At 55.8% G+C, this 15,541-nt stretch overlaps 4 protein-coding genes across 4 annotated transcripts in view; 3 read left to right on the top strand and 1 right to left on the bottom strand.

Moving 5' to 3' along the window:
- Positions 1-1,208, top strand: part of BBK36DRAFT_1203418 (hypothetical protein) — a gene marked incomplete at both ends in the record, with an annotated part of 1,871 nt that extends 663 nt beyond the window's left edge. The window contains 2 exons of the mRNA XM_024897268.1: positions 212-273; positions 442-1,208. Of these exons, the coding sequence (XP_024749323.1) occupies positions 212-273; positions 442-1,208 (829 nt within the window). The remainder of the gene's footprint in view (positions 1-211; positions 274-441) is intronic.
- A 4,040-nt stretch (positions 1,209-5,248) lies between these two features.
- Positions 5,249-10,232, top strand: BBK36DRAFT_1120364 (hypothetical protein; the record flags this gene model as incomplete). Its single annotated transcript, XM_024890689.1, has 3 exons — positions 5,249-8,197; positions 9,147-9,676; positions 9,746-10,232. 3 exons carry the CDS (start codon positions 5,249-5,251, stop codon positions 10,230-10,232), a joined length of 3,966 nt encoding a protein of 1,321 aa, XP_024749324.1.
- Positions 10,233-10,682: 450 nt separating this feature from the next.
- Positions 10,683-11,421, bottom strand: BBK36DRAFT_1121247 (PMSR-domain-containing protein; the record flags this gene model as incomplete). Its single annotated transcript, XM_024890804.1, has 2 exons — positions 10,683-11,032; positions 11,130-11,421. 2 exons carry the CDS (start codon positions 11,419-11,421, stop codon positions 10,683-10,685), a joined length of 642 nt encoding a protein of 213 aa, XP_024749325.1.
- A 996-nt stretch (positions 11,422-12,417) lies between these two features.
- Positions 12,418-15,200, top strand: BBK36DRAFT_1135624 (serine/threonine protein kinase, AGC family). The gene is made up of 6 exons (XM_024892702.1): positions 12,418-12,489; positions 12,801-12,932; positions 13,012-14,516; positions 14,630-14,842; positions 14,928-15,068; positions 15,138-15,200. Exons 1-4 carry the CDS (start codon positions 12,468-12,470, stop codon positions 14,840-14,842), a joined length of 1,872 nt encoding a protein of 623 aa, XP_024749326.1. The 5' UTR covers positions 12,418-12,467; the 3' UTR covers positions 14,928-15,068; positions 15,138-15,200.
- The last annotated feature ends 341 nt before the right edge of the window (positions 15,201-15,541 follow it).

A 15,541-nucleotide genomic window follows, 5' to 3' on the forward strand; every position in this document is an offset into this window, starting at 1 on the left:
AGAAGCTTAGCTGTCTACCGAAAGGGCGTTGCATGAAGAAGTTCGGCCGCTACCTGTCGCGAGGGCGCCCAAGGTCCGGCCTGGACCATAGCAGCATGTACAGGAACTACCGCCGCGTTTAGAGCAGCCACCACTGGAGCTGCTGGAGCAGCTGTTGGAGCGCCGTCTACGCTTTGCAAAGGAGAGGCCCGTGGAACTGCCGGCGCGGTAGTCGTTTGTTCGGTTGGAGACCGTCGCACTGGAAGAACGGGTCGAAGTCTCTGACGCGGTACCGTAAGCGTAGTCTGCGGAGCTGCGGTTACTAGAACTGCACGCCGCGGTACGCGAACTACATGTTCGGTTACGGGCGTTACTCGGGCGGCGGCGGCTGAGGCGTCTTCTACCGGAGGTGGAACCGGTACAACTGGACCGACTTGTAAAGCGACGGCTACCACGGGACAGGCCGTTACTGCATCCCCAGCAGTTTCCCGCCCTACAACTACTCCGGCAGCACGAACCGCGCGGCGCGCGTGAGGAGGAAACGCCGTAGCTTCAGCCGCGGCACGTCCTCTGTCGACCTTAAGCGGACGCTCATCGCCGTGACCTCGGGCGCCAACATGAACTTTGATCGGCTGAGATTTGTCGCCGAGCGTGCCACGCTGGGTGAGGGCAAGGAGGTGCTGATGGCGGCCAGCATCCCGGAGCGCCCTGGAGCTTTTGCCAAGCTTGTCGACACCATCATGCCTCGCCCCGTGACGGAGTTTTCCTACCGCTACTCCTCTGGCAACGTTGCCAACGTCCTCATCGGTCTCTCCATAACAGTGCCGGCCGCCCAGAGGGCCGAGGAGGTGCGATCGCTCATGGAGCGCATCCGCGCCGAGGGCATGGAGGTGACGGACCTTTCCAATGACGAACTCGCCAAGAGCCATGTGCGCTACCTCATCGGCGGCCGCACCGGCGTGGAGAACGAACGAGTCTTCATGTTCAACTTTCCCGAACGGCCAGGGGCATTGGAAAAGTTCCTCGCAACCCTGCGGCCCAAGTTCAATATCAGCCTTTTCCAGTATCGTACATACGGCGGAGACGTGGCCAAGGTGCTGGCAGGGATCCAGTGTCCACCGGAAGAGAACGCTGAGCTGGAGCAGTTCCTCGAGGAGCTCGGATACCCGTCCGAGGAGTGCACCGACTCGCCAGTTTTCAACATGTTCTTGAAGAGCACCGCCCCGTAGGGCGGTATGGGACTAGGATGATTGGGTTACGGAATCATATCCGCGGCGTTGGGTGCATAACTGTTGTTCAAGGAAAACTTTTTCCTTTTTGTTTTTTCTCTAAGGGCTTGCGGTTTTGTTCTTCTCCGCCACCCATAGGATAAAAAGGTGCTCGACTGGGAAGCTGTATGAAATAGAATTGAAGCTATGATTTCTTCTACAAGCGAAGCGAGGCTGTGTTGATTGAGCAGCGGAAAGGAAGCGGAAGAGCGGATTCAGGGATCCCCGGAAGACAAGGAGGGAAAGCGGTTGCGTGCATACTTGGTCGCTCGGAAATCTCCGAATGTGAGGGCATGCTGCGCTCCTCGGCGGCATGGTTGGCTTGATTAGCGATGCAATCTACTAAGTCCTGGTCATGATGCGGCTCCATACATTACATGTCAAATATCACGAAGAATCGGACAAGGGGCCCAGGGAACAGAATGAAACCCTTGCGGCGATGATGATGATGATAACGGATGCGGGATTGGGCACTTGACGAAACAGGGAAGCCGGAATAATACTATTTATACCCATGAATTGATAAGCTGCCGGACAGCAATGAGCCCATGGGAAGGTGAAGCAGGTGTGAGGCTTGCTGTCAGCTTTGGGGGCTTTTTTTTTCTCGGTCCCCTGAGAAGTTGTGGTGTTGAATGTGCTTTCATGAACACGGTGGCGTAGTTTTTTGTGACATGATGTTTGGACGCTGACGGTTGACTGGGGTTGAGAGAACGGGGGAACTGCGAGAGAATGTAATACAATGTAGAGAGAATCAGCCATGTTGCAGAGTAACATCTTGACGTGCACATTCAAGATGGCTTGCAGGTGGTGTAATACTACTACCCTAGCCAGGCACGAGCATCACTTCTACTACTACCATCTACGGATGACTTACCGCAAGTGATATCTCGCTGGCAGCCAATTCGGCGGCAATTGTGAGATTGCCGAGGATTGCTACTTTTTGGGTAGATGCATGAAACGTTTCCCTCACCGGAAGATTCGTCCTCATAGGGCGTGGGCCGAGATACATTGGATGTCACCTGCTCGGTCTGGTAATGACTGGATGCGAAGACGGCGTGATGGACTGCTTCTGATGCTGACCTGGATGCCAGAGCCTATTGGCCCCCAGGTACGGATAGGGCGCGGGATCGACCTCCCTACATCTCTACCGAGGCACACATGTACGATTGGGCCAAACCGGCGTCAGCATCGCTACCAGGTACGGACGGCTTGTCCTAGACGGACCGTGGCAGCGGAAGCGGTGCATGCGGCTTGAATGCCTGGGTAGAAAGCTAAGGTACTCATGGAATACAGCTGCAAGGAACGCGGAGTACTACCGTAAAAGGCAGATGGACTTTTCGTGATCATGGACAATGTTGGTCTTCCTTTCTGATTCTAGAACGCAACGGCTGCTCGTGGCTCGTATCCTTGCCGTGAGATCGCGCGCGATGGCTCGCTGCACAACAGGCCATATGTAAGACGAGCATGGGATTTGTATTTTGCTAGGTAAAGGTAGGGCTTGGCTTGTTTCCCAGCTTGCCAGCTTCCAAACAGCCTTCCATTCTGTTTCCGTAGTTCTTTTTTTAGGGAACCCCCCCTGGTCAGTGCGTCACGGCTAGCTGGCTCGTGCTTTTTTCCCTTCCCATCCCGAGCGCACGGATTGCTTAGCGCTCTGTGCGGAGGGGGATGTACCTGTACTTCTCTGCCTTCCACAAGCACCGCAACGCTTTTGGGTCGTACGAAACGCTGGACCTCTGCCGACTCGGGATGCAGGCCATGCAATTAGCACTGCCTTGTTCAGGGCACACATTGAAGTAGTTTGACGACCTGAGGTGAGACTTGGTTGTTACGGCCTGTTCCATTGGAGGATGCGTCTCTTTGGTTGCGCATGTCAGCCATGAAGGATCGTGGTGGCGTCTCGTCGGTGGCTTACGTACATGTACCTCTTCTATTGTTCCGCGCATGTTCCTTGGGCCTGATGGGTGGTAATTGGCGAGACTTCGGCAAACCAGGCATCTAAGGTACGTCTCGGTACCAACTGTACATGCTCCGTAATGCGAGCGAGATTTGCGAATGCCAATAGGTCGGTTTGCTACTACCCAGATCCAGATCCTACATATTTATGGGAGACAGTCATTGAGATGAATCAACTGTATCATGTTTCAAAGGACAGCACGAGGAGATGCGCCGTTAGAATGTCGAGCCGTTGATTGCCACGTTTTCAAGGGACCCTGTGGTTGGAGGTGAAAAGATTTGGCGCCGCTGGCGTCATCCAGATTTCGGCAATAGGCCCGTAGCTCGAATCCAGCCTGCCTTGGGTTAGCCTGGTCGGTACTCGTACTCTGTACAGCTACAGGTACTTGATGCCAGAAGCTGCTGAAAAAGTCTCTTCCATGCAAAATTGCTGCACAAGTGTAAATCTGTCAAGAAATCGACATCACCTTGCTGCTTGACTGATCGCAAATCCCCCTTGCTGTGCCTGCATGAGACATCTGATGTATCTGGTACTTGCACACAGCTTGTCGACCCCCTGCTGTTTGCTGCCGAGATGCTGCACCCTCCCTGGTCATGAGGCTGCCCGTCCGCGCTACGGGTTAGCACCTCATCTGTGTTACAGGCGGTACGGAGGACTCCGTGGCGGTTGTACAGGTACTTTGTGCGAGTAAAGTACAGCAAGTTCCGGTCCCCGTCTCTCCTGCCTTGCTTGACGAGGCTCGACACCGACACTGCAGTTGTCATCCCTCTCCCCCTCAGCCCGGCCGTCTCCCCTTCAACCTTACCTAGTACCTATTTCCAGTGTATCCCTCACATTTCATCGCCAGCCGTTTCGGCGTTGCCGGTGATCGACCGCTGCTTGATCAATCCATCTCGGCTGTTGTCTGCCCCCCCAGCTGCGCTCCGCTGCAGGGTGTCTGCAGGCTCTCGCTCGCTCGCTGAGACCGCCTCCAACCCTAGCCACAGCTCGCCACGCCAGTCCTCGGAGCTACCCCACGTCAAACGTCAAGGAAAAAAGCTGCAGCATCCATACCGGCAGCTGGCTTGTTCGACTAAGGCATGACTAGGTAATACATAGCCTGGTGTGTGTGTGTGTGCATGTGTGCGTGTCTGCACTGCGTCTCGTCTGCGCAGTGACCCTCCACTCTCGCTGCTCCGGGCCCTCTCCCATCGACCCTCCCTCCATGTTGTCTCTTCCCCTTCTCTCCAGCTCAAAAGCGGGCTACTCGATCTGAGCCGCTCACTAATCCTCGAGTCCGCAGAACTGAGACGCCCCTTTATAACCGTCGACCTTCAGCAAACTCCCGACTCTTTGATTGCTACGGTGCAGCTTCTGCTATATCGTCTGGTGGGAATCCCTCTCCGCCACTTCGCCCGGGCTGCCGTTGTTTGCTAACGATCTCGACCTAGCCCGTTGACTGCTGGCACGCGACCGCCTCTGCCTTGGGCCGAGTCACAGTGACAATCAACAGTCGCCAAAGTCGCCGAGCATTTGGTTAATCACCTTTTCTGTCAATATCCTTCCTCAGTTCATCATAGCGAAGCTTTGCGACGATCGTCGAGTTGAACCTCCTTACTACGCAATAGTCGGTGACAGCTGGACCGCCTCCGTCACAGCGACATCCACATCCCTGGCCCGATATCGCTTGCCCACCGCATAATTCCGAATCGTTTGTGTTGACGTCGTCGCTGCGAAAACGTAAACGGCTGCCGTTGCAAAGAGATCCTTGCGAAGCTGCTGCTGGACGAGCAAGAGTAGGGCATCCATCCGACTATTCTGAAGGAGCATGACCCGGGCTTCATCACGACGCTTCCGAACGCAACAGCGACGCCTTACAATCAGTGGCCAGAAACAAGATAGAATCAGCTAAAGGCAGCGGGGGAGACGCTTGCTTTTAAGCAAACAAAAATCTCTCCGAGGCTTTCTGCGAACGGGCGGTGCTGACAGCCCGCAAGCACCGAGGCGCCTTGCAGAAGCTCGACATCATAAGGGTGCCCTCACCCAAACCCCTCGGTTGAGCATCACGATGAGACGCAGTCGCTCCCCGAGTGCGCCTTCGCACTACCGGGCGCTGGGCCATCATGGCAACGGGGCCAAATCAGACTCCGTCTCGCTCATCCGGTCGTTCAATGTCGAGAACAACCCGACACGCCCGATGCGACCATCCCCGCTCACGGCGTCGACCATCAGGGACATGCCATTGGACCTGGTAGACCGCATCAGGAGCTTTCCCCTCTTCCTCTCCGCGTCGGAAGAGTTTTTAGTAGCCATTGGCAATCATCTGAAACCGCAGGTACACGGGCCCAACGACCACATCATCACAGAGGGGGACGACGCAAAGGCCATGTACTGGCTGGTGCGAGGCGTCGTCGCAGTCACGTCTCGCGACGGCGAAGCGGTTTATGCAGAACTCAAGGCTGGCGCATTTTTCGGCGAGATCGGAGTGCTCATGGACATGCCCAGGACGGCCACCATCGTCGCCCGAACCAAGTGCCTGTTGCTGGTGCTGAAGAAGGAAGACTTGCAGACCGTCATGCCCAAGTTCCCGGAGATGGAAAAGGCCATTCGACAGGAGGCGGAGGAAAGACTGAGCGTGCTCAAGAAGAAGCGCCTTGAGCGCGGTGCCAGGCTCAAATCCGCCAAGAGCGATTCTGCTGCGCGAACGACGACGCCGGGCGAAGTGTCGACGGGAGAGACGGGCGCGATCAAGGACGGCACGGTGGTCAAGTCCAAGAAGCGAAAATCCCCGAGCCCCAGCGTGATCGAGGACCCGGCCCTTGGCAGCGCGTTGGGAAGCGGGTTCGTCAACATTCGAAAGACGCTTAAGGAGCTTCCTCTCTTCTCGAATCTGCCGCCCGATGTCCTACACTTCCTTGGCCTGAGCGTCCAGCCAAAGACGTATCCGCCCTTCACCGACATAGTACGCGAGGGCAGCCCTGGCCATGAGATTTTCTTCATCGTGCGTGGCGAAGCGGAAGTCATTCACACCCACCCCAAAACAGACAGGGAAGCCGAAAGCTTGACCAGATCGATCCAAAAAAGACCTCGGCTAAAGGCTGGACAATACTTTGGAGAGGTTGCGAGCCTGGGCCTGTCTCGTGGGCGCACGGCGACAGTCAGATCGATCACGACAGTGGAATGTTTGATGATACCGGGTGAAACGTTGGATGAACTGTGGTCACGCTGCTCTCCGGATATCAAATCACAGGTGGAACAGACGGCGTGGCATCGCTACAACTACCGTGACGAGGATGTCGACATGACCGATGCAGATCAGCAGCGCCGAAAGGCGAGCAAGTCAGACCCCCCGACGCCAAAGCTTGCCCGACTCAGTCTTCCTGACGTTGAGTTTACAACACCCTTCAAGCCGTTATCCGCGTCTCCCCGGGATGCATCTGAAGTCATGGAGCCCAAGGATCCAGATCCGTTTTTGAGTGTCGACATGGAGAACCTAAAGAACCGAAGGAGACACTCGATAGCACCGCCCACCACGCCCACCACGCCCGCCACGTCCACCGAGGCTTCCCCGACCACGCCTACGAGGCAGAATGGAACACGAACCCAGTTACCAGAGCAGCCATCTCCCATGGCCGTGACTGCGCCGGAGCCTGAATTTGATATGCCGGCAAAGCGGGCTAAGACCCTGTATCACCGGCCGCACTCTCTCCGGCCGAACACGATCACGGACAATATCCTGGTGAACATCTTTCAGTATGCCGATATTGGAGAGCTCTTGAGGCTGCGGCTTGTCAACAGTCACTGGAAGCACCTCTTGACTACCTCCCCGAAGCTGTGCAGATATGTCGACCTCTCCTACTACAACAGGAGGGTGACCGACCAGGTCATCATCGAGGTCCTGGCGCCCTTTATTGGAACGCGCGCGCTCGTCATCGACCTCAACAACTGCTTTCACATCACCGACGAGGGTTTTTCCGTGCTGTGGAAGACGTGCGGAAAGAATGTGCAGAGGTGGAGGATGCGCTCGCTGTGGGACGTTTCGGCAAACCAGATCCTCGAGATGAGCGAAAACGCCAAGGGCCTTAGGGAAGTGGACTGGAGTAACTGTCGTAAAGTCGGAGACAATCTGCTCGGGCGAGTTGTGGGATGGGTTGTCCCTGAGCCACCGCCAATGAACAACAGCAAGGTTGTGATATCCAGCTCGGGCAAGAAGGCGAAGGAGAAGGCTGCCCAGCAACCGGCTCCCAACATGCCACCTCCCGGAACGGTGATTGGCTGCTCCAAGCTCAACACGCTGAACCTCTCGTACTGCAAGCACATCACAGACCGGTCGATGGGCCATCTCGCGGCCCATGCCTCGAACCGGCTCGAGTCGCTGTCCCTCACTCGCTGCACATCCATCACAGACGCAGGGTTCCAAGCGTGGGCTCAGTTCAAGTTTGAGAAGCTGACCCATCTCTGCCTGGCGGACTGCACCTATCTCTCCGACAACGCCATCGTGGCACTCGTCAACGCGGCCAAAAACCTGACCCATCTCGACCTGTCCTTTTGTTGCGCGCTTTCGGACACGGCAACGGAGGTGGTCGCCCTCGGCCTTCCCCGGCTGCGCGAGTTGAGGCTCGCCTTTTGCGGCAGCGCTGTGAGCGACGCCAGTTTGGAGAGCGTGGCCCTTCACCTCAACGAGCTCGAGGGCCTCTCTGTCCGCGGCTGCGTCCGCGTGACGGGCAAGGGCCTGGAATACATCCTCAGGGGCTGCACGCGCCTCAAGTGGGTCGACGTCAGCCAGTGCCGCAATCTGGAACCATGGCTTCGGGCAGGCAACATATCGAAATGGGGATTCGACAGCCGGGCCGGGAAGCCGGAAGCGACGTCGGTGAACAGCTGGCCCACGACGGCGTTTGACAGTGTGATTGGAGACTTGCCAACGCCGCGAACGATGAGCGTAGCGATGCTCACGACGCCAAACTTCTTTCCGCGGCCAGGCGCTTCGCTCTTGGGTAGGAGAACGAGACAGCCTGTGAAGTTTATCATTGAAAAGGGGGCGGACGGGCTCCGATGACGTGGTTTCTCATTATGATTCTCATCATTGCAAAGTCATTGCCGGAAATATCTCATCATCATTGTTATCATTATCTTAGCGAAACGCATGACCATCTATGTAATGCCCTCGCGAGTTTCTTTTGTACAAGGTATACTACTATGTGGCATCTCACGCATATATCTTTCCACAAACTCATGGAAAGGAGGGGGGAGCATCTACCGGTGTTGGCAGGGAGGGTTATCTAGAACAAAACAAAGAGGGAGGGGGGGACAAGAGTCTGGAGTACTATTAGGAGAGGGAATCATTGGGCTCTACGACGTGACGATACCCTCCGATGTATAAAGTATGAAGTGTTTTGGTTGGCTGGTGGTGCTTAGACGGGGCATGAGTGTATCTGGGTCACATCTATCTAATTGCATATTGAATGAAGCATCTGGAACGGGACAGCATGAATCGGAGCATATGGAAGTACAAAGTATGAGGACAGGAACTGTGCGGAATCTGGCGGAGTTGATGTTGAAGACTGGACGCAGACCTCAGTAGGAGTACAGCAATAAGTTTGACGGCGTACTCGTACAAGGAGCCTTAGTCATCGCGGTCTTTCGCCCAGAAGCGCTTCGGCGCCACTGCGGGAGGCTTCCACAGGCTTCTAGCACGTGACGCGGACTTAGGTATTGCGGGCATCCGAACGTCATGGCCCGGCTTGCCTGGCAGCTGCAGCCGGACCCCAAAATATATGACCACGATCTTTCTGGCCCGTTTCCTCTCTCATCCATATACAACCACAAAACCCACACGACGAACAACAGCGATCCCTTTCAACGACGACAAATTCACCGCAGAATCTCGACACAGAAACAAACACGAAGAACAGCTCGATAGAGCAAGACACCGTACAACCATGTCCTTTACGCTGAGCATTCAGCAGGGCCCTGCGCGCATTGCGCAGCAGCGGCTCCTCCCCGCGCTCACGAAATCCGCCCTCCGCACGCCCATGTCGATGCGCAGCTTCCACCAGCTCAGCACCAAGACGCCCAAGAGCAGCGCCTTCTTCACCTCGCGCTTTGCCTCGGCGACGACCCGCCACGGCTTCGCGCGCTCGTACTACCAGGAGACGGCCAACGGCCGGACCCAGGCCGCGACGAGCGGGCAGGGCCTGCGCAAGCTGCTGGTGGGAGGCGCCATCTTCGGCGGCACGCTGGTGGCCATCAACGCCGTGTTCAACCGCGAGACGAGGGAGGACGGCGGGATGCCGTTGTTTGAGCGGGAGTACCTGAACAACACGTTCCTGCACACGGGCCTGGGCGTGGGCATCATTGGTTTGACGGCGAGGCAGATGGTGCAGACGGGCTTCGTGTACCGGCTGATGGTGACGAACCCGTGGGTGGTGGGCTTGGGAGGACTGGCGCTGAGCTTTGCGACGATGATTGGCACTCGGTCCATCAGCCCTGACAAGTGAGTTAACCCCTTCCCCTTCTCCCTTGCGAGAGAACCATTCGGCCTTACTGACATGAATTGTGATAGCTACATCCCCAAGTACGCTCTCTGGACTGCCTTCAACGCCACCCAGGCCGCCTTTGTCGCTCCCCTGCTGGCCTTTGTCCCCGTTCCGCTGCTCGCCCGCGCCGGCCTCTACACCGTCGCCATGATGGGCTCCCTGTCCATTGTTGGCGCCACGGCAAAGCAGGAGAAGTACCTCTACATCGGCGGCCCCCTCCTGGCCGGAGCCGCCATCGTCGCCGCCTCCGGATTCGCGCCCCTCCTCATCCCCGCCACGGCCGTCCGGACGCTGGCCTTTACTGAGAGCATCTGGCTGTACGGAGGCCTGGCCGTGTTTGGCGGCTTCACGCTGTACGACGTGCAGAAGGTGCTGCACCACGCTCGGCTGGCGCAGGCCGGCGTGATTAAGCGGGATCCCGTGAACGAGAGCATTTCGCTGGAGCTGGACTTTTTGAACATTTTCATCCGTTTTGTGCAGATTCTGTCGATGAACCAGAACCGGAGAAAGTAAAGGGACGAAGGGCGAGACTGGGGGGTTGAGGGGGTGTTTTATCTGAGATGATTGGGCTTCTCTTCTTATTATGATTAAGGAAAACGGTTGGTTGCGAGGGGTTATCACACTCCGCTCTTGGTTGAATTATATAATATCACGAACATACCTACCTTTAAAGGGGGGGTTACAGATCGACTCCCATGTAACATTTGTGTATCAGTAAGTGGAGGAGTATTTGCAAAGCAGTAAAACACAGGAAGAAATACATAAAAAAAAAGTTCAAAGTTAATTAGCTATGTGACCCTTGGTTGAAGTTGTAATGGGTGCGTCGTAAATGTGCCATAGTTGTACAAATGGGTATAATGTTGAATGCTGAACTCCATCACGTCCCTCCTCCTCCTCCTCCCCCTCCTCCTCTTACTCTTTATCCTCACATCTTCGTCATCCTCATCCTCAAAGCTCGATATTTCACTCCAAGTCCTTAAACGACCTCAGGTAATGGCTCGGGCACTCGTACCCGTCCGGGTTCCTCTCCAGGTACAGCTGATGGTACTCCTCGGCGGTCCACCACTTGCCGGCGGGCACGATCTCGGTGACGACCTTGCCGCCCCACCACTGGCTGTTGACCTTTTCGGTGACCTCGCGCGCGACGCGCTCCTGCTCGGGGGAGTGGAAGTAGATGCCGGAGCGGTACTGCGGGCCGGTGTCGGGACCCTGCTTGTTGAGCGTCGTGGGGTCGTGCATGCGGTAGAAGAATTCGAGGAGCTGGCGGTAGGAGACCTGGGTGGGGTCGAAGATGATTTCCGCGGCCTCGGCGTCTTTTCGCACATGATTAGTTTCAGTCAAATCATTACGATGTTTCTGATTTTAGGAGATGGAATAGACGTAGTGAGGGGGGATGGAGAGGAAGCTTACGGCCTGTCTTTCCGCCGCAGACTGCGCGGTACGAGGGGTTCTCGAGGTCGCCGCCGATGAAGCCGACCTTGGCGTCAATGAGGCCCTTGCCGGTGAAGTGCTTGCGGTAGAGGTGCTCGGTGCCCCAGTAGCAGCCCGCGGCGAGGGTGCAGCGCTCGGCGCCCTCGGGGATGTCGGCGGACGATGAAGAAGAGGTTGATGATGAGGTGCCTGAGGGGGATTCGGGGGCGATGGAGAGGCGGGAGGCGGTTGTGAAGGGGCGGGCGAGGCGGGCGAGGATGTTTGTGAGCATTGTGGTGGTTGTTATTGTTGTTGTGTTTTTTTTTTGTGATTTGTGTGTTGGAGTGGTGGGAGGTAGTAGTAGTAGTAGTAGTTCGGAAGCTCGGATGTAAGTTGTGAAGTTCTGTCAAGTTGAGAGCTGAGGGATTGGTTGTACAAGTAAATGTTGTCTGACGGGATACTAAGGTAGATGGACAAGAAGAGACCGACGACGACGACAAGACTCGTTATATATCAGCCCCTCCTCGCAATGGATTTGGAAGAAGACGAAAAACACAAAAAATCCAACGAGGGGGGGGCAAAAAATATTCCATTGCTTCGCCTTATTTTTTGCTTTCCCTCGATGGGGCTTTTTTGCATGACGCAATTGGACCCCTTCACCCTCTTGGTACTAGCGAGGGAACCGCCATGACAAATCGCGGGCCGCTGGTCGTTGAACAGTTTCCGTGATAGTATGTATGTAGCACCGGGTTGACTGAACTGTCTTCAGGGATTCCGATGTTCTTACATAGCATACGAGTAATACATACTATAGCGTCAATCTAGGGCTGGCTGGTTACGGCATGTAGGTAGTACGTATGACCAGGATTGTCTCTTTCACTGTATCTGTCATTGAGAGTCAATGCTGCCGTGGCCGAGAGATCACGCCGAGACTGAACTGATGGAAGCTGATCCCATCGCCTGTAACCACTACATTACAGCGCCTCAGGCCTCCCAAACCTTCCATCCCCCCCCTGTACTCACATGTACCGCCTCCCCCGCTCCCGCTGCAGCAGCCACGTTTCGGTACATGCTGCATCCCGTGGTCACCCCCCAAACCTTGAAACCACCAAAAAACTCCGCCAGTTTCCTGATTCAACTGATTCCAACCAACTCCGCCCGAATTCCAAATCGCGATTCCAACCGCCGCCCGCGATTCCAGCCCTCCCAATTCCGGAAGTACAACGCCTTTGCATCGAATCAACTCGATGAGTCTTTGCCTTGTCCCTTGAATTGCTGTTCGTCTGCTTTTCTGGATTTGGCATCCAGCTTCTGCGGCGAAGTTGTTGGTGCGAAACCATGTCTTGGAACCTGACCAAAAGTGAGTCTCTGGCGATGCGCTCTGCATCTCATCCTTGCTGCTTCCACGCCCCATTGTCCCAACATTTCTTGCTCTCCTCTTCGTCATGACCTTTTACAATCAATCAATTACTCATCATCCGCCTGCTCTCTGGGCGCAACCTTGACCTGCCTCATGCGCCTGAACATGACCGTGGAATGATTCCCGAATATCCTCAGCTCCAGCCTCAGCCTCACCCTTGGCCTCGGCCTGCAGTTGATCCACAAGCCCACGGGTTGCTCAACGGACAAATCATTCCCTCTCTGCCGCCTGCTGACGAATTGTCTCTCCAGAGCTCAAAGAAACCCACCTGGGCTTCTCGAAATCGTCGTCGCCCTCCACAAAGGACAAGGACAAGGAAAAGGCCAAGAGCGGCGCCACCACCCCGTCTGACGCCAACAGCGTCGCCGACAGGAACAGCTCAGGTACGCCGAAGAACCTCATCCTCGCCTCTCCTGCCTTCTCTTCTCCAACACCTGGCTGACTTGTCATCGCTACCGATAGAGGCCCTCTCGCAGGAACCCGTCATCAAGCCCACCAAGCCCGGCATCCTCGTCCTCACCCTCTACGAAGCCCGCGGCCTCTCCCTCCCCGAACAGTATCAGGATGCCCTCGCGGCGAGCCATCCGACCGGCGCCCGCTCTACCGGAGACGCGCTGACCGGCTCCACGCGAAAACCCTCTGCCTTCTCCGGCAGCCTCGACAGACCGCAGTCGTCCTCCGCGTCCGGCTTCAAGGGCATCCCGACGAACCACGGCCGTGTCTCGGGCAAGTACATGCCGTATGCGCTCGTCGACTTTGACAAGAACCAAGTCTTTATCAATTCAGTTGATGGAAACCCCGAGAACCCTGTCTGGGCTGGTTCCAACACGCAGTACAAGTTTGACGTGTCGCGCGTTGGCGAGCTGACTGTCCAGCTGTTTATGAGAAACCCGTCGGCTGCTGCGGGCACAGGGAGGACTCAGGACATCTTTTTGGGCGCCGTTCGTGTTATGCCCAGATTCGAGGCTGTGCCCGAAACCACGCCGTCGAGCAAAAAGGGTCAGACCGACCGGCCATCGGCCCAGGGCTTCAGCGGGCTGGGGTGGTTTGACTTGCAGAATGGAACGGGGAAGCTCCAGATTGGCGTCAACTTTGTCGAAAACCGCGTCGGAAAGCTTTCCATCGACGACTTTGATCTTCTGACCCTGGTTGGCAAGGGTAGCTTTGGAAAGGTCATGCAGGTCCGGAAGAAGGATACCGGCCGCATCTACGCCATCAAGACGATCCGAAAGGCCAAGATCATAACGCGATCCGAAGTGACGCATACCCTCGCCGAACGCTCCGTCCTCGCACAGATCAACAACCCCTTCATCGTTCCGCTAAAGTTCAGTTTCCAGTCTCCCGAAAAGCTCTACTTCGTCCTGGCCTTTGTCAACGGCGGAGAGTTGTTCTACCATCTATCCAAAGAAGGGCGCTTCGACATCAACCGCTCCCGCTTCTACACGGCCGAGCTGCTGTGCGCGCTTGAATGTCTACACGGCTTCAACGTCATCTACCGGGACTTGAAGCCCGAGAACATCCTCCTCGACTACCAGGGCCACATTGCCCTCTGCGACTTCGGGCTCTGCAAGCTGGAGATGAAGGACGAGGACTCCACCAACACCTTTGTCGGCACCCCCGAGTATCTGGCGCCGGAGCTCCTCAAGGGCGAGGGCTACGGCAAGACGGTCGACTGGTGGACGCTGGGCGTGCTGCTGTACGAAATGCTGACGGGCCTGCCGCCCTTTTACGACGAGAACACCAACGAAATGTATCGCAAGATCCTGACGGCTCCCCTCAATTTCCCCGGCTACGACGTGGTGCCCCCGGCGGCCAGGGACCTGCTGACCAAGCTGCTGGAGCGCGACCCCAGCAAGAGACTGGGCGTCAACGGGTCCACCGAGATCAAGTCGCATCCTTTCTTCCACGGCATCGACTGGAAGAAGTTGCTGCAGCGCAAATACGAACCGGCATTCAAGCCCAACGTGGTGAGTTCTTATTCCATGAACTGGATATATGTATATACATATATACATATATCCAGAGAAACACCCCCCAGATATCAAAGGAAAAAAAAGCCAGCTAACGTTGTAAAACCCAGGCCAACGCTCTCGACACAGGCAACTTTGACGACGTCTTCCGAAACGAGCCCGCCCAGGACTCGGTCCCCGACGACTTCGTGCTGTCCAAGACGATGCAGGACCAGTTTGTCAACTTTAGCTACAACAGACCAGTCGCGGGACTCGACGACGCAGGAGGCAGCATCAAGGATCCCTCCTTCTTAGAGGCCTCGGAGGCCCGCGGACGGAGGTAGATGAGAGTACAAACGACCTGTTTGGCTTTCATCTTTCGTGACTTTGCCCTGTTTCGTTTTTATATCTGTTTGTTCTTTTCCCCCCCTTCTTTTTATGGAATCTGGCTTTTGGCATTTTTTTCTCCCTTCATATGGGGGAAAACGGCACGCAGACCGTGTCGGGGCAACGCATCGAGCATTGCAGTCGGTCGTATCAGGTGGACAATAGGGGAGTCAAGGCGGGTTTTCTTGTCGCTACTTTTTGTTTGCATCACAGATTATGTGTGTTCGTGTGTGCGCGCTTTTGGGATTTCCGCTAGATATATACAGTCTTGTTTGTCTGACGGCACTGCGGTGCTTTTTTAGCATGAAATGAGACGATTTCTCTGAGATTATAGTTTTTCTCTAAACGAGAAATGGTAATTCGCCTTGTAAAGGTGAGCATCGCCTTTAGATATGTGAGCAGCGTGGCCCATTTGCAGGAAAAGAGTCCTCGCGCTCGGACTGCAAAGAAAGGGGAAGGGAGATCCATGACTTCGCATGTCGTTCGCTCATTTGCCGTTTCAGTCATTCCATCATGCAACCGTCGTTTGCTGCAAAAGCAGCCGAAGTAAGCCATAAGAGAAGCGAGAGAGGAGCCGAAATGGTCTAAAACAGAATAAGAAGAAGCAAGAGGAGAGCGGATGGGAAAAGGCGAGGGCATGGGCGTGGTCCCATCCA

Source organism: Trichoderma citrinoviride (assembly GCF_003025115.1).
Source record: "Trichoderma citrinoviride strain TUCIM 6016 unplaced genomic scaffold BBK36scaffold_8, whole genome shotgun sequence".
In the NCBI taxonomy this organism is placed as follows: Eukaryota; Fungi; Ascomycota; class Sordariomycetes; order Hypocreales; family Hypocreaceae; genus Trichoderma; species Trichoderma citrinoviride.

What these genes read in the sequence shown, in the direction of transcription:
- BBK36DRAFT_1135624 (XM_024892702.1), top strand. Translation starts at nt 12,468, where the DNA reads ATGTCTTGGAACCTGACCAAAA. An exon ending in CGCCGACAGGAACAGCTCAG is followed by an intron (nt 12,933 to 13,011) that starts GTACGCCGAAGA and finishes CGCTACCGATAG; the next exon opens with AGGCCCTCTCGCAGGAACCC. An exon ending in CGGCATTCAAGCCCAACGTG is followed by an intron (nt 14,517 to 14,629) that starts GTGAGTTCTTAT and finishes TGTAAAACCCAG; the next exon opens with GCCAACGCTCTCGACACAGG.